The 23279-nt window shown below is 40.0% G+C and overlaps 1 protein-coding gene across 1 annotated transcript in view; it reads right to left on the bottom strand.

Moving 5' to 3' along the window:
- The window catches only part of afap1l2 (actin filament associated protein 1-like 2), a 264599-nt gene that overhangs the window by 143026 nt on the left and 98294 nt on the right, over positions 1 to 23279 (bottom strand). The window contains exons 2-3 of the mRNA XM_028795780.2: positions 18584 to 18712; positions 17859 to 17936 (exon numbers count right to left, since the gene is read on the bottom strand). Of these exons, the coding sequence (XP_028651613.1) occupies positions 17859 to 17936; positions 18584 to 18712 (207 nt within the window). The remainder of the gene's footprint in view (positions 1 to 17858; positions 17937 to 18583; positions 18713 to 23279) is intronic.

The raw sequence follows: 23279 nt of genomic DNA, 5'->3' as shown, positions 1-23279 counted from the left end.
TAGGGATCCATCTCGTCAAAAACGTAACATTAAAAATCCGCCGCAACACGATTTAGATCTCTGCTGAGCCTTTAAATATCGCAGTTCGTTTTGCACAGTGCAACGGATGACCCAGTGTGCCAGGTTTGCCAGTGGATTTGACTAGGATATTCAAGTTTGGCATTTTAACAAGGGTATATTTTTTGTCTGAAAACAGCGGGAGTTAAAGTGGCCCGAATTGGATTTAACTCTTTAGATGCACGTTAAATCCCACAGTTACCTGGTGCAGATAAGCGATCGAGTGTGCCAGGTTTACCAGTGCATTAAAATAGTGAACCCACATTGGACTGCATAAACTTCACATGTAGGCTACTCAATACGTGAAATATGAATTCCTTTCGTAACTTGTGTGAATAAGAAGCTGCGAGCTAGTCAGTAGATGGCTAACTAATGTCATTTCCTTTTACTATAAATTAATGCAGTGGTTAATGGTGCTGCTTCGCGGATTTAACGATCTGGGCTTGAATGCATAGCCTGCTTTTATAAACTTGCCAATATCCATTTCTGTGGACTGTAACTGTGTGAGGAAAACATCAGACTGTTCAGTGATATGTCCTGTTTCCAGAAAATGATGTACAGTAGCACTTGATGGCATTTTGCGCTCATCTGAATGTATGAGGAGCACACGCAGTATTGGGTATCCGTCAATAAGGGCGCGCACATAAAGGCGACCTTCAAAAGGTCGACCTCAATTGAGCGCCGAATAAAGGCGCGCGTAAATAAAGGCGAGCTTCAAAAGGGTGACGTCAATTGGGCGCAGCGAATAAAGGCAAACGCAACAAAATTACAGAAAATTTATTAGATAAAGGCAATGATTGAACGTATAAAAAGGTGAAAGCAAGAATATTAAAACATCCAATTAATGAATGCATGAACTTCTAACGAACTACTTCTAACGAACTATTTCTAAAGCTCTCTATATTTCCTTGTTTTCAAAATTACAGAAAATTAGATTAAGGCAATGACTGAATGTATAAAAAGGTGAAAGCAAGTTACACTTGAAGCTGTAGATTATGTGCAATGCCACGTAGATATTCGAGATGCGGTCTATTAGCATAATCAAGGACAATTAATTTAATTCGCTCCCAAGGTCATCCTTTTGAAGCGCTCCTTTATTTGCGCGCGCATTTATTCGGCGCTCAATTGAGGTCGCCCCTTTGAAGATCGCTTTTATTTATGTGCGCTTTTATTCTCCGCGCCCAATTGAGGTCGCCCTTTTGAAGGTCGCCTTTTAGTGCGCGCCCTTATTGAATAGAACCCAGTATTGGCCGGTGCGACCTTAAAGCACCTGGTGCACAGACTATGGTAAGTGGTGGGCACGATATATATACATGGTGGGCATGAGATAGTAAGTTGTACGCACTAAATTGTTTCCCAGGAAGAAAAAAATAGCATATCTCCTCAGGTGCTCCGTACGAGTGAGCAGACGAATATCTGTAAACATAAAGCACGTACCCAAACCCTTACCCCCCTAAGCCTAATCTTAACCATAGTGTAACGGGGTATGCGATGGGCATTTCGTGACTGACGTTCTGGGCAGTAGACCTACCTGACATACATCACAGGTATTGCAAGCTGCAGTTAAACCCATCTCCTACAATCCCACACTCCTTTAATAAATAAAAGCCCAGTCGTCTGCTTTTTTATATCACCGCGCTACAAGAGCTGGAAGTGACATCAAACTGAAGCGCCAAAGCCTTGGTAAAGGCATAATTTAGGTAGCCCCGAAGTGCACTTTTGTAATATTTTAATGAAACTTTATCTCGTACGTACGTGAAAACATGTCGTACGTACGTGAAAGTATTTCGTACGTACGTGAAAGTATCTCGTACGTACGTGAAAACATCTCGTACGCACATGAAATTATCTTCTACGAACGTGAAAGTATCTCGTACGTACAAGATATTTTGACGTACGTACGAGATAAGGGTTGTCCCAATTTTTTTTTCACTGTGCGGTTCAGAGCTTCCGTAGTCATGCGATCTATGAACACAAATTAAAATGTAATGTGCTTTTGTATTGCATGTTAAACTGACAATAAAATTTCGTGCCGGAGTGATAAGCAATCGGTCGTTTGGTTGATGTTTTTATAATTATGACACAATAAAACCGTGCCAAAATTAAATAGCCCACTTGCAGATGTATTGCATTTCAGCGTTGCATGTAATTATGGCTCAAATAGTCATCCATAACAGACCCTCTGCAACTAGTAATATGACATCACTTGAATTTGCTTCAACATGGCAAAGTACTGATACTTACATTTATTTATTTGGCCGACGCCTTTATCCAAAGCGACTTACAACATTTGAGATATGACTGGTCACATTTCTTTTGTTTTCCAAATTTCTTCAAATTGTGGCCAGATGTGCCCTTTTTTACTTAAATTATCCTTTGCAGCATCCAGAACGTGGTTAGAGTTCACCTTTTACAAACTGAATTCACACTGCATATCAGAACAAAAACCAAGCCATGAAGTCCAGGGAACTATTTGGAGACTGCCATGATCAAACTGTGTGAGGCATAGATTAGGGCAAGGGTTTATAACGCTTTGTAAAGCATTGACTTTTCCCAGAAGTACAGTGGTCTCAAGGCTTGTGCATTGCAAGAAGTTTGGAACTTCCACGACTCTTCCTAGAGTTGGCCATTCAAGCAAACTGAGTAACCAGGCAAGAAGGGCATCGGTCAGGGAGGTGACCGAAAACCCAACATTCACTCTATCAGAGCGACAAAAGTCCTCTACTGAGATGTGAGAACCTCCCAGAAGGATGATCATCTCAGCAACACTCCATCAATCAGGATATGAGTGCACGCTTGGAGTTTGCCAAATGCCATTTAAAGTTCTCTGAGAGCATGAGAAAAAGATTCACTCCTCCGATGAGAAAAAAAACTGAACTGTATGGGCAGAACTCCAAGCATTTTGTCTGATGAAGAGCAGGCACTGCTCATCATCTGCCTAATACCATCCCTATGGTGAAACATGGTGGTGGCAGCACCACGCATTAGGTGGGCTTCTCAGTGGCAGGGACAGAGCGACTTGTCAGAACTGAGGCAGTGATGAATGCAGCAGTCCCTGGAGAAAACCTACTCCAGAGTGCACACAACCATGTCCAGGAGTACATCACTATAAATTGTCCTACTGCTCATGTCGAATCTGTTTTATGATCACATGGGAGCAGGGCACCATTCATCTTCTCTGAGTGCAAAAGTCCATGCCAGTGGTTTGCCTGCACCCCTTCAATCACATATATAAATATGTATTATAGAAGCATAAAGTGGTCGATTAATGCAGGGGACCAGCTGACGAGACCTGCCCTAAACACATTTTTTTAGCAAATGTTTCAAGATTTGTTAGTGTCTTCTATACAATTAAATTCAACTGCTGCCATAGAGAATAACATGCTGTTTTTGTAGGCTCCTTTTTTTGTAAGCCATAGTGCCTAGCCTGTAATCTGGCCCTGAAACATGAAGAAGGGTTTGGAAATTGGATGGGTTTTGTAAAAAATGTTATTATAAAATACACCACAAGGACCCAAAAAGGATTACAATCCCTCAGCACAGTCTGCCAAAGTTACTAAAACCTCTTTTACAGAGCCACAACCACAAATATGAATTTCCTGATACCACAGACGTACACAAGATCCTCGGCACCCTTTCTTGTTTTATATTCAGACTATGTAACATTGGAGTACATTTACCATAGGAATAAAAACAATTCTGAGTTTACAGCCTGTTGGACATAAAATACAAAAACTGGACTCTCACCAGTCTTGGTGAAAATATTTTTACACCTCATCTTCTCTGTTGCCCATCCTTCACATGATTTTACCCAGCAGCACCAAAATAATGATAATGTGGCCCACCCATTCAAGTGAAATTTTTCCCTTGAAGACTTTTCCTCAGCCAATCACGTTCAATCCTTTGTTTCCTTCAGCCAATCGTGTACAATTCTTTGTCTCGCCCCCACTTTCCAGCCCACGGTGACCTACAGTTTGTGTTGGCTTTGCCCGTAGTCTCGTTCAGAGCGGCCCTCAGAAAAGCTGCAGGAATTGGGATTACGTCTGCCTCAAACCACTCTTGGGACGTTTTTTCTTTCTGTAAGAGGCTCTTTTATGCTTTAGTGGTAACAGGTGAAGTGGTACGATTAAGTGAAGATGTCATGGAGAAACTTTTATTCTTTCTGTCTTGCAAATTATCACTATTTACTCTAGTAAATTCAATATTTATATTCTCAAGTAGGGACTGCAACTGGAGATTTTAAATTGCCACTCATGTAACAATGTGCAGCAAAACTTTTTGTGTTTTGTGTACCGTTGATTGTAATCTGAATTTTAAATCGCATATTAATCAGATCACTAGGACAGCATTTTTTCACCTAAGAAACATAGCAAAAGTTAGACCTCTTATATCATCGAAAGATGCAGAGAAATTAGTTCATGCATTTGTTTTCAGTCGGCTAGATTACTGTAACGCACTCCTCTCAGGACTACCCAAAAAAGACATCAATCGTTTGCAGTTAGTGCAGAATGCAGCTGCTAGAATCCTTACCAGGAAAAGAAAATCCGAACACATTTCTCCAGTTTTGATGTCACTACACTGGTTACCTGTGTCATTCAGAATTGACTTTAAAATTCTGCTTATGGTTTATAAAGCTTTAAATAATCTCGCCCCGGCTTATATATCGGAATGTCTGACACCTTATATTCCAAATCGTAACCTCAGATCCTCAACTGAGTGTCTCCTTAGAATTCCAAGAGCAAAACTTAAAAGAAGTGGTGAGGCGGCCTTCTGCTGTTATGCACCTAAAATCTGGAATAGCCTGCCAGTAGGAATTCGCCAGGCTAATACAGTGGAGCACTTTAAAAAAACTACTGAAAACACATTACTTTAACATGGCCTTCTCATAACTTCACTGTAATTTAATCCTGATACTCTGTATATCCAATTCATTATAATAACTATTCATTCAAAATCTGTACTAACCCCTACTCTCTCTTCTGTTTCCTTTTCCGGTGTCCTGTTGGTGGTGGCGTGCGCCACCACCATCTACCCAAAGCACCATGATGTTCCAACAATGATGGATGGATTAAAAGCCAGAAGTCTGTATGACCATCAGCATCAAGTGACTCCGTGAAAAGCCCGAACTACAAAGAGGACTATTTCATTTATGTTAGGTAGAATGCCCAGAGGGGACTGGGCGGTCTCGTGGCCTGGAACCCCTACAGATTTTATTTTTTTCTCCAGCCTTCTGGAGTTTTTTTTTTTGCTTTTTCTGTCCACCCTGGCCATCGGACCTTACTCCTTTCTATGTTAATTAATGTTGTCTTATTTTAATTTCTTATTTTGTCTTTTATTTTTCTTCTCTTCATTATGTAAAGCACTTTGAGCTACTTTTTGTATGAAAATGTGCTATATAAATAAATGTTGTTGTTGTTGTTGTTTCATTGTGTTAGAGTACAGAATCTTGTCATTTATTTTATATGTTTTTATAATCTTTTAATGGGATATCATGTCACTGATTAACTCAAAGGAACACTATATTGTGAAGGTAAAAGCAAATTTGTACTGATCCTTATTATTTAAAATTATAAATAAAGAAAACTGGACAGCATTTTGATGTAGTACCTGTACTTACTGTTGCCCCCCTGTTACAGTGCCCTTGGTTCAAGCTGTTGCCTTGTCACTCACTATATGTACTTTAAACATTCTGTGTCTGCTCCTTGTTTTTATTCCCAGGATCCTTTTGTATAAAAAACATCCATCCATCCATTTTCCAACCCGCTGAATCCGAACACAGGGTCACGGGGGTCTGCTGGAGCCAATCCCAGCCAACACAGGGCACAAGGCAGGAACCAATCCTGGGCAGGGTGCCAACCCACCGCAGGACACACACAAACACACCCACACCCACACACCAAGCACACACTAGGGCCAATTTAGAATCGCCAATCCACCTAACCTGCATGTCTTTGGACTGTGGGAGGAAACCGGAGCGCCCGGAGGAAACCCACGCAGACACGGGGAGAACATGCAAACTCCACGCAGGGAGGACCCGGGAAGTGAACCCGGGTCCCCAGGTCTCCCAACTGCGAGGCAGCAGCGCTACCCACTGCGCCACCGTGCCGCCGTATAAAAAACATCTAACTTATATTGATAGACAAGTCTAAGTTAATCCTGTGTGTGCCCATTACTGGATTGGTGCCACATCCAGGATTGGCGTCTACCATACACCCTGTGCTGCCAGGGCAGACTCAAACCCCACCATCAGCCATACACAACTACATGAGTGCATTTGTTGAAAAGACAGACAGATCTTTACTTGTTCCCAGAGAGAACTCTGGCTTTTTACAGAAAGTTTAATATAAATAAATACATAAATAGATAAATAAATATACACACACACCAGAATGAATGAAAAGGAAGAAAATTAAAAATGAAGAACACGTTTGGCTTGGCAGTCCCAGTATATTGCTTTTGGTATAAAGGAGCCCCAGTAGTGTTTCTTGACACACGTTTGCTGAGTAATTCACTGGATGAAAGTCCTCAGTGTTAATGTGTCAGAGAGAGGATGTGCAGCATTGTTCATAATGGCACTCGGTTTTGTTTTAGTTCTCTCCTTTGTTACTACTTCCAAGGGGTCCAGACTGCATCTCATAACAGAGCGTGCCCTTTTAATTAGACTGTTGATTTGGTGGGCCTCTTTTGAAGTGATATTACCAGGCCAGCATACCACAACATAGAAAACTGCACTGGCCATCAGAGAATTAGAAGATGTGAAGGATATCACTACCCACATTAAAAGGAACACAGTCTCCTAAGGAAATAGATTGTGCTCTGTCCTTTCTAATATAGTTCCTCTGTGTTATGAGACCAGCCCAACCTGTCATCGACGCAGACCACCAAGTACTTGCAGGTCTGCACTACCTCAACATCCACTCCCTGACTAGTGACCAGATATTTTCAATGGAAGTCAATGACCAGTTCCCTAGTTTTGCTGATGTTAAGAGAATTATCTTTGCACCAAGAAATAAAGTTCTGCACCTGACTCCTATAAAAACAAAATCCTCACAGTGCTGCCAGCTTTGCCCAGGTAAGAATAAGTCTTGTGCAGCACATAGACAATTACATCCTTCACTCTACTCTTTGTCCGCTAGGCAATCTGTAGTGGGTCCAGGTGGTCTACCACAAGAGGACTCAGATAGTCCAAGATCAGAAACTCAAAGGTCTTCATGATGTGAGATGTAAACCCTCTGGTCTGTAGTCATTAAGTGAAGAGGCACCTGCCTTCTTTAGAATGCTGTTGCATTCACCGTTTGTGACATGCAAGTAAGAATCTTACTGTATTGTGTTCATCTTCTATATAAACGTCTACACGTGGAAGTGTGTGTGTCTGTCCAGTCCAGAAGTGAGAGGTGGAGTCTGGGTAAGGGCTCCACCTCTGAGGAAACAGAAAATTTGCTTAGCCACTAATAACACAAGCGAGGCCAGCATGTCAGCAAAACAAAACCTCAGAAGAAAGGCGAAGTCGCTTAGCACCGCTAACATTGGTAAAACAGTATCCCTTTTACATTTCATCCCGCCGCTAATGTACAAGCGATGCGAGCACGACAGCAAAACGAATCCTCCTAGGAGAGAGATGCCCAGAGTAGTTCATTTCAATTACCTGACATCTTTACATTTCAGTTTTTTTTTCTGACGATTTCAATAGCTTCTAGGACCCCGGGCTTCATACAGCACGGACTTACACAACTATTATAACATAATGAAAAAATAAGCGCTTCATTGATAAAGTGCATGTCTGGCAGTCTGTTTTTACATACAGATATAGTCTGTGGAAGCTTTGCATATTTACATACTGACTTTTTAATATTAATAATAATAATAATTCTTTACATTTATATAGCGCTTTTCTCACTATTGCCCATGGGCTGCACGGTGTCGCTGGGTTACCGACTGTTCGTTCATGAATCCAGCATCCTGGGCTTACACCCTGTGTTCAAATGTCTTACATGCAACACATTTCAAAGAAGTACCCAATGGAGAGTTAAAATCTGTTGAACTCTAAAAGTAAAATTATTGGCTGCTTCAGACCATGATGGTAAATTACAGTGTCAGAAAAGCAGGGAATCATTATAACGTGCAGATAATGCAGTTGTTTTTACTATAACACAAATACTGAGTACATATATTTTTACTATTATCCATGTCCTCTGTGATTCATCTCCACCTAGATGACTTTTTGTGTTTTTTTTAACAGTTACTGTATATGCTCACTTATGAGTTGGGTCTTGAAACCCGAAAAATCGATCATAAAATCAGACCCCGACTTATACGCCTGTTCAAAAATAATTTCACATCAGCTTCTCAGACGCATCAAATTTTGTTGCAGCAGCACAGTTACCAATTTCTTTTGCTACTTCAATGACATTTAATTTAAAACCAGCTTCATATTTCCTTCTGATTGAACGCTCCATCGTAAATAAGAGATGCTCTTACGATAAAGGTGCATGAGGGTGTGAGATACAAAAAACACAAATCAGAGCAAGCATTGCTTCAGAATAGTTTGGGTATTACTGTGTGGTCACGTAGGCACAATAGAGAGAGAGATAGAGAGGTTAGTAGCACACACTGATACAGCGCATTGCAGCACCCACATAGAAAAAAAAGGCTGTGTGCACCATGGTTACTCTCTCAGGTGGGAGTTAGCATGTCATGATCCCTTGTACCAATAGCGTGAGTTTTCCGTATTCGACTTTTATGACCAACATTATTATATACCAGAAATTATACTGTAAAATTTAAGTCCCGACTTATCTGCGAGAGAACTTATCCGCGAGTATATACGGTAACTTACCTCAGGCAGTGAACTGGTGCCAGAGATGTAGTTTGCACTCATGTGCTCCTCTCCCGGCTTTTGACTACCTTAGAGTGAGGATCTGTTTTGCCATCCGCAACAAATTTCGGGGGGAATAAATGAGGAAAATATACAAAATAAAGAGGTTGACATGACCTCTCTCAAGGTAACTTTGAAACAGTAAACCAACCTGTAATTGAAATCACACGGAATGTTTCTGTTTTTAAATAGACAAGTCCACAAATTCTCTAATGCTTTACAATGGAAGATTTTGAAATTTCTAAAATGTATGCAGGATGCGGTACTTGAGATCTCTTAATGCAAACTGAACCGTCTGAACAAATTTCCTTGAAGAAAAATAGAGCCACATTTCAGAGTTGTTTCATGTGGACAAACAGACGAATAGGCAGACATGGCAGTTACAGTGGTTGCTTTTTGTATTGTACGCAAACACACCTAATAAAACCAAACTGAACAGAATACTAGGAACTGGGAAGGAATCTGTCGGTTTCTTTGATTGTGTTATCCCTTTCTGAATTGAAACGGAAAAAAGACAGCAGTGGGATTATCTGTGTATCTGTGATGGCCGACATATTTGTAGTGTAGATGAGACAGGAAGGCCTACTGGTGTCTGTGTTCACAGCTGTGGTCGGCCTGCTTTTCATCAGAAGGCATAAATCTGTTCTTGCATTGTGAGACACAAACCTTAACACCTTAGATGTTTTCTGTTGTAAATTCTACATATCAATATAAAACACCACATTTCACACTTCTTAAACCTCCATTGCTTATAGTCCTAATAATTCAATTGAAACGATGGGGTATTGAGATATTAGGAACCAGCTTTAGTTGACATTGCAGGAGTTCCAGGATGCAGCTGTTTTAGTAGATCTGAGATTTGGATAATGACCTTCACAAGATACAGTGCTGCAAGAAGGAAAAACACAAAGAGTCTGCAGAGATATACAAAGTTTCCTGCTTTCGCCCAGTTTCACACCCTTTGTTATCTTCAGACACAAAACATGCATTTCTGAGTTACAAAAGATGGAAAATGCTTTGAGCAAAAGTATTGAAACGAGAATTACTGTATTTCTAAGTGAATCCTCACAAAGAGATGTTTAGTGAGGCTTTGGCACAGTTGGAAACGAATTCAACATTTTAGTGATCACAGGTTGGCCTCATTGATGTGTATTTTGGGGTTTGGATGTACAGTAAATAGTTTGTTTAACTTTGATGTAATAACGATCTCACACATGCCATAAACTTATTAGGATATCTGAGCTTTTACATTTCCATAACCCAGCTCTAACCATTTCTCATTTCCAGAGTGATGTTCTGTCGTGGATCTTACCCTGGACTTTGTTTTTTATTTTTCATCTGTGCCTTTTTTTTTTTTAAACATTGGCTTTATGTTAACTTATTTTCTTTAAATACACTATTTCTCCTTTCTGTTGCCAGTTGTGATAGTAGGTCGTTTATCATTTTTGAATAACTAACAAAATTCACTTTCCCACCACAGGAACTGTTTTTTTCAGGAACTGGGAACGTTTTTAGAAACTCAGTAACTTTTATAGCATTCCCACCACAGGATCTTGGGCTATATGTAGTTCCTAGAACTTTTTTAACTTTTGTAAGCTCCTACTCCAGGGGCCTCATATATAAACGGTGCGTACGCACAGAAATGTTGCGTACGAACCTTTCCACGCTCAAATCGCGATGTATAAAACCTAAACTTGGCGTAAAGCCACGCACATTTCCACGGTAACCTTGGCGTACGCAATTTCTCCGCTCGGTTTTGCAGACTGGCGGCACCCAGCATCAAAGCAGTGCTACTGTTCCTGTGTGATCACCCTTTCTTTCTTAGCTCCACATTCCTGACGCGGCTTTATAAATACACTGAAATTAACTGCATATTGTTTATTAGTGTAATGCATCTGATTGTAATTAACCTGCAGCAATATAATGGTCCAGGGAATAGCCATAGTATACCAAATACCATAACTGCTTTAGCGTTGTTACGCTCACTGCATCTTCTTCTTCTTTCAGCTGCTCCCGTTAAGGGTTGCCACTGCGGATCATCTTTTTCCATATTACTCTCACTGCACCACTCGGAGTATTTATATCACTGTATCTGAGTGGGGAATCACAGCAGCAGCTGATCGGAAAGAGAATTATCGGTATACAGTTCCAAGTACACACTACCTCAACCACGGCAAAAAGCGTCAAAGCCTTTCCTGTACGGACCTCGCGTTTCAGAAACAGTTTCATCCCAAGAACTATAAACGCACTCAATCAGTCCATCAAGTGCTCCTTGTAGAACTGTTTGTACTTATAAGTACAATTACCTCACTGTAAACTTACACTACAGTTATAATATTGCACAACCTGCGCTACTTTATAAAGCGCGTATGATGACAATATCATTTTTAAGATGAAATGCAGCAAAATATGTTGTTTATAGTATACAGATAAAACTTTAACTTCATTTAAATAATCTGTATTGTTAATAATTAAACATGTGAGGACACGGTGCTGCAGCGTATAGCTAGTTCAAGGATAGCTCCTGCCTTGCGCTGTATTCTTGCTGGTGCTGACGTGACACTGGAAGGATAGACGAATAGAATAATTAAACATGTACTACGAAGATATTTCAATGTTCCTTAAAAGTTTTGAAGAATCGGCGTTCTAAGCTTACAGATGGCTTAACGTCTATTACAGAGCTGATTGTGTGGCGATTGGGTATTTGGAGAAAGAAAAGTACGTTTGAAAGAGACAGTACTTCTGTAATAAATTATTTCATCGAAGGTCGCACATGGCGCAGCAAGCCTCTTGCGTGAGATATGAACAATCACTGCGCCACCGTGTTCCCATGTTTAATAACATGCTTTCATTGCTATCATCATGAAAATGATATCACGTATACATCTCAGTATTTTAATTATTCAGAGAGCTGTAATATCTCGAATGTAATGGATTCTGTGTCCTGTCGGAGAAAGAGAAAGAACGGAAGCACGTAATGATTCACACACATAGAGCACATAGAAGATCAAATACAGAACAAAGCATTTAACGTGCTACTTGAGTTGATCTGTCACTCGATTAACATTCTTTTGTTGATTATACCACTGTTTAAACCAACAAATAGTACGTTTTTCCTTTGCCTCCACTTGGTACTCGCTGAAATTCTTATATTTTCTCCTGTGCTTTTCCCATTGTCTTTTCACAGAAGGCTATTTATATTGATTTGCATATTCAAAGAGGCGTAATTCTGGGAGGAGTTGGGGTGGGACAGAAGGCGCGTGCACGTGCGTTACTTTTCACGCTGATCGGGATTTATGTAGTGGAAGAACGTGAAATTTTGCTTGCACACAGATTCCTGCATCTGGATTTTTCTGTGCGTACGCATAATCCCGCTTTTGTGCTTACGCCATGTTATAGTGTGAGTTCTACGCACGGCGTTATACATGAGGCCCCAGGTTATGTACTTTCATTCAACCAGGAACTGGGGCTCGGGTGATGAATTGTTTTGATTGGTTGACTACAAGCAGTGGCACATTTACAAATCTGCTAGTAGTTTGGACTTTGAAGAGTTATCAGTGAAGACAGAATGCCGCACTTTGCACCGCATCCTGCTTCATAGCTGCCTCTATGGGGTTCTATGCCATGCACCACGTTGAAGCAATAAGGAGGGGGTTCCCTGCTCTGTGAACTCCCAAATGCACCTCACTTCACACCGCATCACTCTTCATAGCCACCATACATACACTGCATTAAAACAATAAGGTAGGGGTGTCCCCTGTGAGCTCCCCCACTAGGCACACTTCGCACCTCATCACTCTTCTACGCAGGTCACGTATTTTATATAAAGGTTACAGGTCCTGTTATGCGATGGGAACGCAACACATGAAAGTGGACAATGACCACAAGTAGCCCAAGGCTGGCATCATACAGGAACTCATTGGTTCTTGAGAACAAAGTTCCTGCGGTGGAAAAGGTCTACTGGCATTGTCTGAAGGAACTGGTTGCGTAATGTTCTATTAGGGTCCATACTGAGAACAGTAATGTTCTCAGCCGTACTGAACATGCGCTCAGAGCGAGTGCTGGTGACACCACTACTTTATAACCTATTTTTGACAGCTCAGGAAATCTATGTTTCTTTCACTTGTACAAGGGGGTCCTCTTTAGTATCCAGACTCTTACTATAAAATGTCCCAAGCTCATTTCTTATACATGCTCTTAGCTGCAGTACAGTTGAAATCTCAGGCACTTTTAAGACTTCTCTTTGGTAGAAAGAAGTGTTAATTGTCAGAGCAGATGAAGCTTCATTTTGATTCCATTTCATCTTTGCTTAGTCCAAAATAATATCAGTCTTCAATGTTGCTTCAGTCGGTACGCCAATGCAGTGGCATTTCTTTTGTTTGCAGTCTTCTGACCTTCAGGTTTTTCTCCTTTTGCCTTTTTTTTTACTTTTTACTTTTTCATGGATATAGTTTTAGTATTGTGGATTTTTGCACTTTCTTAACTGATTGAATGTTTAAAATTGCTTTCTGAAATTTGCACATTTGTTTTTAAATTTAGCGCATAGAAATTTTTTTTTGATATATTTTCTTTTAAACATAATATTTTTTAAAATGTTGTTTTATTATTGCGGTATTTGATGGAATAAAATAAATTAAATCATTAAACATTTTGTATAGTGGCCAGGGATTTGTAACAGTTTCCCTCTCCTTTTGGCATTCTTTCTGGCAAATTTTAAAACTTCCATAAGTCTTGATGCATACCCCTCAGTGAAAGTCTGCTTTGTGTGTCACAGACGGCTGGGATGCCTCTTCACTGTATGGACCTGGGGGTGCAAGCCTGGTCAGGACAGTACCTCCCCCGGAACACTAGATGGCAGTCCCCCTGGGTTTCAACGGTGCTTAGGACTCCCGCAGGGTTTCATTGGAATTGGAGTTTGGTGCAGCCCTGTTGGGATCCGTGGGCACCGCCAGGGGGTGCTGTAGCTCCTGCTGAGCCCTACAGAGCAGCTCTTCCGCCATACCCAGAGGTGCTGCCGGAATTAGGTCTTCAAGCACCTGGAGCACTTCTGGGAGTATTATAAAAGAAGCCAGCAGCCACTACTGTGGGAGCCAGAGTCAGGAGGAGGGAGACAAAGCTGGCCAGAGAGGAGTGGAAGAGAAAAGACCTACTTTTGTGTGGTATAGTGTTCGGGACTGTGTTGTGTACTCGTGGGAACAGGGAAGACGTCCTCCATAAGGGAAGAAAAAGGAAATAAAAGCCCTGTGTGCTTTGAACTTGTGTCCTGTGACTGTCTGTGTCAGGGCTGGCCTTTACAGTGGCAGATACTTTCCGTAACTTTCAGCTGTGAGGGTCATTCAGGCACAATATTCAAATCACGTACAGTTTGCCACTTCTCTCTCTTTCACTTTTAATTTGCTGTTCCTTCATTTAATTATATGTTATTACAAGTTTACTACACTCTACATTAACTGCTGTTGTCACTCATCTCCATTCTACATTTGATTCACTTTGTTGAATTGCAGCATTTTAATCCAGTAATTGACATTGTCAATGGGAACAATGAGATGCGCAATTTTGTTGTTAGTTACATAATTAAGGTCTTACCAGCCTGTCACTAAAAAGTGATTGTTTAATTTCAGAAGTGTAATAGGATTAATAACTTTAAACTAATAAAAACATAGTTAATATGTTAGCCTGAGACCTGCACTTCGATTAAGATCTTGCCCTTCAATGGTTTACAAATATTCCCCACAGTGACATATCTTATACAACTGAATGCTGGGTGTGTTGGCAGGAGGAGTGGCAAATAAACCTCACATTGTCCAATGATTTATGACTAGGTCAGAGGGGGCAGTTCAAATGGGGATAGTTTTCACGCTGCCCCTTTGACTACAGGGCATTTAGGCATCCTGTCTTGGCATTTTTACTTTAAAGTGGGTGGGATTTTCATGACTGCTCAGTTGATGCTTAAGTCATGGATCTAGTGGTTTCACTGTATGTGATTGTATATATGTGTTTTTCATAGCTTATCTTGAGATGCTCCATTCATGTCAAATGAGCTGTTTCTAGAATTTCCATTCAAAATGGATGTGTTTTTTTTAGATTTAGTTTGCATGGTAATAATAATAATAATAATAACATTTATTTGTATAGCACATTTTCATACAAAAAAGTAGCTCAAAGTGCTTTATATAATGAAGAACATTAAATAAAAAAAAACATAACAACATAAGAAATTAAAATAAGACAAAATTAGTTAACATAAAAAAAAGAGTAAGGTCCGATGGCCAGTGTGGACAGAAAAAACAAAAAAAACTCCAGACGGCTGGAGAAAAAATAAAATCTGCAGGGGTTCCAGGCCACGAGACCACCCAGTCCCCTCTGGGCAAAACTTACATTCAGGAGGGGTGTTGTGCCTCCTAGCATAATTTCATAATTATGATTTCTTGAAACTCTGGTGTAGAGAAGTTGGCATCATTTCTCAGTATTTTGCCATCAGAATTGTTATGGTCTTTGTAATGATCTTAGGATGACACGGTAACAAGAGTTTTCACCAATGTGCCTTACCTAATTCATGGTTTTGGGGAATGAGAATCTTTCATTGCAGCTTGGCAACACCAGATACAAGGCAGAAAAACAGCCCAAGACAGGGCATCAGTTGATTGCAGGGCACACATTGGGGCCACTTAAGAGATGCCATTTAACCTAATCTGCATGTCACTGAGGATGTGGGGTTAAAACAGAGGAACACACACAAAGTTGGATAGAAATATACAGTAGACAGCAAGCTGATTATACCAAGCTGCAGTAGGTGGAGTAATCTGGATTCCATTGAAACATTACGGAGAGACATGGAAAGCATGCAGGCTTGGGCAGATTAGTGGCAGATAAAATTTAATATCAGTAAATGTAAATATTACATGTAGGAAGTAAACATATTAGGTTTGAATACACAATGGGATGTTTGAAAATCAAAAGTACACCTTATGAGAAGGATCTAGTAGTCATAGTGAACTCTACACTATCAACAGCCAGACAGTATTCAGAAGCCATTAGAAGGCTAACTGAATGTCAGGTTATATAGCGCCTTGACATGTGGAGTACAAGTCACAGGAGGTTATGCTCAACCTTTATAACACACTGGTGAGGCCTCATCTGGAGTACTGTGTAGAGTTTTGGTCTCCAGGCTACAAAAAGGACATAGCAGCACTAGAAAAGGTCCAGAGAAGAGCGACTAGGCTGATTCCAGTAATACAGGGGCTGAATTATGAAGAAAGATTAAAAGAGCTGAACCTTTACAGTAAAAGAAAGGGGTGACATGATTGAAGTGTTTAAAATTATGAAGGGAATTAGTACAGTGGATCGAGAGTGTTATTTTAAAACAAGTTCATCAAGAACACGGGGACACAGCTGGAAACTTAAGGGCAAATTTCACACAAACATTTGGAAGTTTTTCTTTACACAGAGAACCATAGACACCTGGAATAAACTACCAAGTAACGTGGTAGACAGTAAGACTTTAGGGACTTTCAAAACTCGACTTGATGTTATTTTAGAAGAATTAAGTGGATAGGACTGGTGAGCTTTGTTGGGCTGAATGGCCTGTTCTCGTCCAGATGGGTCTAATGTTCTGATTTTACAATAATAACATGCAGACTCCACACTGACAACATCCAAGTGTGATTTGAACCCTGAAGCAGCACTACTTATTGGTATGCCTCCTCTTCTGAATTATGTATTTAAAATGTTCATGTTTGTTATAACTGTTTGTTGCAAAAGTCATGGGAGAAGAGATGACATCAGTCTTTACAATTTTTTCTTTCAACTAAAGTTCACACAATCAACCATTTCACACTCTGGTCATGATGGGGCCATCACTTGTGAATACTATATTTTCTTTACATTTTTCTTTTGAAATGGATGTGGTTTTCACTATAATTCGTTTAGCACTTTGGTCATGAGTGATGTCCAACCAGTATTGCTTTTAGATATCAAAATAAGTGTGCTTTTAAGGACAGGTCTCTTTCATAGTTTGTTTGTATGTGCCCTCTCAGTGTTTTAATACAAAAGTGGCTGTGGTTTTCAAAATTATTTACTTAATGCTCAAGTTTTTGTAAACTATTTGATGTTCCAATTAAATTTTTCAACCCATCAATCCTCTTGTTTGATTTAATGGATAAGGCAGCCATAGCTTGACAGGTGTTAGGGAGGCAGCAATTGAGCATGAAAATGTCCTGTCAGGATCAGCAGTATTTTACTTTTTGGCGACTGTTCACATGGTAAGTTCCAACCTGTACGTAAAACCCACCAGCCACAAATGTCTTCAAGGCCAAAACCCCATTAAAGAATCTGTTTTTTAAATATACTGAGTAATATCTCTTCATGTTACACATTCTGTTTAAAATGGAAGTGTCTGGGTCTTTACCGTTGACTTTTCCATTGCATTACAGGAGGGAAGAGGTTTTTCCTGTAATTGGACAACTACATACTAAACACAAGCTCCAGGTATAAGGTTACTGAGCATTCAGTATATGAACATTACAAGTACAATGCAGGAGATGGTAGCACTGAGCACTAGGCAGGACCCCACCTCATAACCCTAAATTAGTGTTAAGCAGATTCCAGTTGAGTCACTTGTGCTTCAGTGCTTTGGACCCTGAAAATTACCCAGATGACACCTCTAACAACAGCAATAAGGATTCTAATCACTGGGTGACTGTATCCTCTCCAATGAGTTCCACTGGGGCTTTTGTTTCTTCTGCCCATTTCCCATCCCATCTCTAGCATAGGCTTTATATTTGAAACTTGTGCACATTGATCTTCAGGTAAGGATTGTTGGTTATGTGTTTGTCGGTCTATTCATTGTATTGTCAAATTAAACTTTTTCTTCTTTTTGGAGACATCTGGATTTCATCATTTCTTCATGCACAGTATATGTTCTTACCTCCATCAAATATATGTTTTTCTTGATCCTGCCCACACATTACGACTTTATTCATGTAGATGTACTCCTCATCACTGCCTGTGGAGAACAAAATTAGAAAGGTGTAAGGTTTTTAGGAAACCCATGGGAGGCAGTGTAAAAACACACACTTGGACTGCCTACTGACTGTACTGTGACCTGGCCTTGTAGTTTGAATTTGCAATATGGAAAATTCTCAGCTACGAGCAGATATTTGGAAATCTTCATTTCCTTGGAACTCAGTACTGATTATGTCACTGGTAACACCATAGATGTTGCACGTTGTGACCTACACGTTCAGCTGTATGCAGCAGCTGTGCAGAAAAGTAAAAACTTGTGATGGACATGGCCCAGGAGTGAACTTTACTAAACGACTGGAATTGTTTCAGGAATTTAATGTATTATATCCACTGCTGCCATATCTTTCTTTTGCTTAGCTGTCCTCTTATATTTGCATATCACACAAAGACAGATTCTACAGTGGTCTAAATTGCTATGTAGTTTTTTTTTTAATTTATCAGAAGGATTTAACCTTATGACAGTTTATCTGATTTATTTTGCCTGTTGTTAAATACAAGTTTGTGTTAAACTCAGGAAGACAAAAAGCTAGTAGGAAATTAAAGAAAAAATGTGTACTCATCTTACCTAACAAGACAACTTTAACCACCTCACAAAACCAGCACATGGTACACAGAATGGGTACTAACCATCAGATTTGACGTGTTTCTGTAGGAGCTCAGAGAGAAGACATTTTTTGACAATTGCAGTGCTGCTCAGATTCTCCTTGTCCAAAATCTTTAAGAATTCTTCCAGTTCAACAAGCAGCTGATCCAACACTGGAGAGCAAAAAAGAGAAGAGAAATGAGTTCTACTTGGGTTCTGTTTACTTTTACATTATATTTACATTTCTTCCCTAAGCAGACAGTTTTATCCAAAATAAATTACAAAACCAAAACTACTTACAAAAGAGGTCAGCATTATTGAGTAAATATTGTTCTGGGAGTCTGTTTGGGAATCAAGTGCTACAGGACAAGGTTACAAAATTGATCATCACAAGTGAAGAGCACAGAACAAAAACGAAGTGAGTTACAATTCCTATGTTACAAAACCTAACTGCTCAGTTAGACAGAAGTTCAGCAAAGAACTGAGTTCAAATGCTTCTTAAACACATTGAGGGAGTCAAAAGAAGATGTCAATAGAAGTGAGCATCAGCTAAGAGCTACACATGAAGAGTCTGGATTGTGATTTGATGCCATGCAGATGTTGTACCACCAGACACCGTTCATCAGCAGACATGAGTAGTTAAGAAGGACTTCACAAGTGTCTCCATATATAGGTGCCAATATGCTGACTACTCTGTAGGCTAGCATCAAGGATATGAACTTAATACAGGCTTCTACTGGGAGCCAATGTAGTAATATGAAAAGAGAAGTGACATGTCCCCACCTCCACTGATTGAATACCAGACATGCAACTTCATTTTGAAACACATTCAGTGGCTTGGTAACACATGCTGATACTCCTGTTTGACAGAAAGACTTCCAACTGACTACACTGTAGATCAGCAGCGCTTCAAAGACAGCATAGAAAGGAAAACTGTTCTCCGCACAATGCCAAGGTCTTCAACTGCCTGTGCTCTTTTGCTGGGCTATGTGAACATTTTGATGAGGATCTATGGTACTATCATGAGATTTGGGATCCAAATCCCATGTTAAGTTGGTTTCAGTGTGAAGTCTACATATTACTCTCCCAAGTCTGGGTGGATTTTACTTATATCATAACCAAATTGCAAATTCACATACATGTGTTATATTTCCACCAAATTACTGTACTTATATAATCTGATTTTATAGTCATATTTGAACCCAGTAACATTGTGTGCAAAGCAGATACCTATCCTGGATCTAATTGTAGTGCAAATCAATTTAACTTTGTGTTTGGAATGTCAGAGGAAATTGGAGTACTCAGATAAAGAGCTAGTAATTACAAGGAAAATGTACAAACTTGAAGAAGATGGTGACCAGGCCAGGATTTGATCCAAGAAGTAATGAAGCAGAAGCACTAACCATGGCATCAACTCAAGTGAAAATTATATTAAATATTTCAGCACATTTATTTTGAATAGTAATAATAATTCTTTACATTTATACAGTATATAAATATTTTCACTACTCAAACCAAAGAATTTTTATCTTGCTGTGCATATCTTCACAATCAACAAAACCATTGTTTTTCAGTCTGGCAGCTAAAAGATTCACAAGAAACAGAAGCTTATGACATGCAGCACTCTTGACACTTTAATAAAAGTTACCAAAAAACAAATAAAGCAATTTGCATTTGCAAGTGCAGTTCCTCTTGTGTTGTGACTCACTTGAGCAGAGCTGCTGGGCCCTCAGTGCTACTTTCTGTATCAGAATGATTCAGCAGCATTGCATCTTTTTTTTATTTTGGTTACAATAATAAACTTCTAGTAGCTGTGCAGTTCTAAATAATGTAGCTGGACCTAAAGTTCTCTGCCATCATCAATATATTACACATTTTGAAGCTGGTAAAAGAAAATAATTGGAATATTGATATATGAAGCACATTGGTTAGTAACCCTGCCTCAGAGCTCCGTAATGCTGGGTATAATTACAAGTATAGTCGCAGTCTATGTGCAGTCTGCATGTTCTCGTGGGTCTCAGTAGGTCTTATCCAGGTACTCCAGTTTTCCTCCCACAATCCAAGAAGTGTCCATGATAGGTTAATTGGCATCTTCATGTGGGGTATCAGGAAACACTCTGGAGTGTATGATGTTGAATTGGATTAAGTTGGTTTGAAACTAAATGTAATATTAATAAAAATACTGCCTTTTCACTACTGTCACATTAAACCGTTTAATATACTGTAGTCTCTTCCATGCCTGTCACATCTGCTCACTGTAGGTCTCCTCCTGTTATTAGTATATATAGGCTGTCAAGAACCAAGACATGAATTGTGGGGCCATCCAAGGAGAAAGCTGTCTGCCATGCAGTTAACACCGACTTGAGTTCACTTGTAGCCCGAGTGGTGTCGTAACTTGTAAGCTGCATGCAGTTTTCTGCTTCTTATCATTGCATCTCCCTGACCCAGACACATAACCTCATAACCTGCCTGGGCTCACAATGTAACGAATACTTAGCTAGCTACTGTATATTATAACTTTGTACTGTTAAATGTTTGATTATGTCCATCATAGAAAAGAACTAGGTAAAATAAAGTGTTTTTATTGAAGGAACTGTATAAGTTTAGTTGAGTAGTGGCTGATGATAGTAAAACAAACTTAATTTCCTGACTTAAGTGCATTTAGTTTGCCTGCTAGTCCATCAGCAGATGCATTTGTGATGTGCTAACTAGGATGTCAGATTGGGTAAGAAACTAGCTATTGTTGTTGGAGAAAGGACACGATATTTGCAACTTTGTTTCTGGCACAAAGTGAACTTCAGAAATTTCTAGAAATTATCGAATCATCAGTATTCGAGAAACAATTGGAAACTACCACTTGGTATAGCTCTGTACACACATCTACAACATGCCTTCCCTGCAAAGTGTCTTAAACTCTAGTTTTAGTTCAGATGTTTTCAGGTTTCCTCTTTGTATCTGAGACTGTAACAATTGTTGAGATTTACACCCACCAGTCTTGATGGCAGTAAGCTGGAGATAGTTGCTTCTTTTGGGACTGTGTTCTCATGGTATATGCTTTCTGAAAGTAACATTTCTACAGCAAAAAACTTTCACTACCTTCTCTGGTTCTCTTAAAATATACACCAACCAGCCACAACATTAAAACCACTGACAGGTGAAGCAAATAACGTTAATTGTCTTGTTACAGTGGCACCGGTCAATGGCTGGGATGTATTAGGAGGCAAGTGAACAGTCAGATCTTGAAGGTGATGTGTTGGAAGCAAGTATTGTAAGGGTCTGAGTGTCATTGATATCTCCAAAACATCAGGGCTTGTGGGGTGTTCCCGGTATGCAGTGGTTAGTACTTTGAGAACCTGGGGTGCGTTCAGCCACCCTAATCTGACACAGAAAGGCAGAGAGATGCATTTAGCACACAACACCCGGTTTATCTACATAAATTATCTGCAAAGCACACAAGGCAAAGCACAGAACCCAACAGACTTTCTGTCACCTATCTTCTCATCTCCATTCCTCCTCAGGCTTGAATGGTGGGGTCTGGCCCCTTTTTAGGACTCCAGGTGCCCAACAAGCTTCTTCTGGCAGCACTTCCAAGGTAGAAAGCACCTATAATGGGCATGTGAGTGTCAGAGCTGGACCAATGGAAGAAGGTGGCCTGGTCTGATGAATCACATTTTTCATGTGGACGGCCAGGTGCATGTGTGTTGTTTACCTGGGGAAGAGATGGAAGTAGAATGCACTATGGGAAGAAGGCAGTGTAATACTCTGGGCAATGTTCAGCCAAGAAACCCTGGCATTCATGTGGATGTGACTTTGAGACAACCATCTTCCTAAAGATTGTTGCAGACAATGTACATCCCTTCATGGCAATGATATTTTATGAAGGCAGTGGGCTCTTTCAACAGAACAATGTGCCTTACCATTGTGCAAACATTATTCAGGAATGGTTTGAGGAATATGACAAAGAGTTCAAGATGTTGACTTGGTCTCCAAATTCCCCAGGTCTCAATCCTTTAGAGCATCTGAGGGTTTGGCAGGAGAAACAAGTCTCATCCATGGTAGCCACACCTCACAACTTAGAGGACATAAAGGATCTGCTGCTAACATCTTGGTACCAGATACCACCAGGACACCTTCAAAGGCCTTGTGGAATCCATGCCTCGGCAGGTCAGAGCTGTCTGGTGGCACAAGGGAGGCCTACACAATATTAGACAGGTGCTTTTAATGTTGTGGCCAATCAGTGTAAAATGGTTAGTTTTTATGAGAATCGGAGTTCAGCTGCTTTTTGGCTAAGCTTTTTTACAATCACTTGAATGAACCAACAAAGACCAGACTGGCACAATTAAGTCCAAGGAAGGAGCCAACATCAAGCAGGCTAGATTAGGAATGTGAAAGGAAAAGTCATTTGCCAGTTGTTGTCAGTAAAAGAAGAAAATGCCCAAATAATAAAAACAGCAGTCTGGGTATTGATAAGGCACATTATACTCATTGTACTGAGTGCCATTTCCAGACCACTACAACAGTTACGTATGATGTTGGCAGACACATCTGCAGGGTACAGTGCTTCTAATATTCAACATGCAAGGATAAGCATCTTGCTAAATAAGAATTCTATATTCAGCAAAGGCTGACATAAGTAATAGTTAGGGACTCCACATGGAGGGCCTGAAAAGTTCATTTCGAGAAACATACAAAGAAAGTTAAAGAAAATAGTACCATATATACTCGCATTTAAGTTCTCCC

The sequence above is a fragment of the Erpetoichthys calabaricus genome, chromosome 2 (assembly GCF_900747795.2).
Source record: "Erpetoichthys calabaricus chromosome 2, fErpCal1.3, whole genome shotgun sequence".
Classification (NCBI taxonomy): domain Eukaryota; kingdom Metazoa; phylum Chordata; class Cladistia; order Polypteriformes; family Polypteridae; genus Erpetoichthys; species Erpetoichthys calabaricus.
The sequence above is the reverse complement of the archived record's forward strand: the minus strand, read 5'-3'. Positions and strand labels throughout refer to the sequence as shown.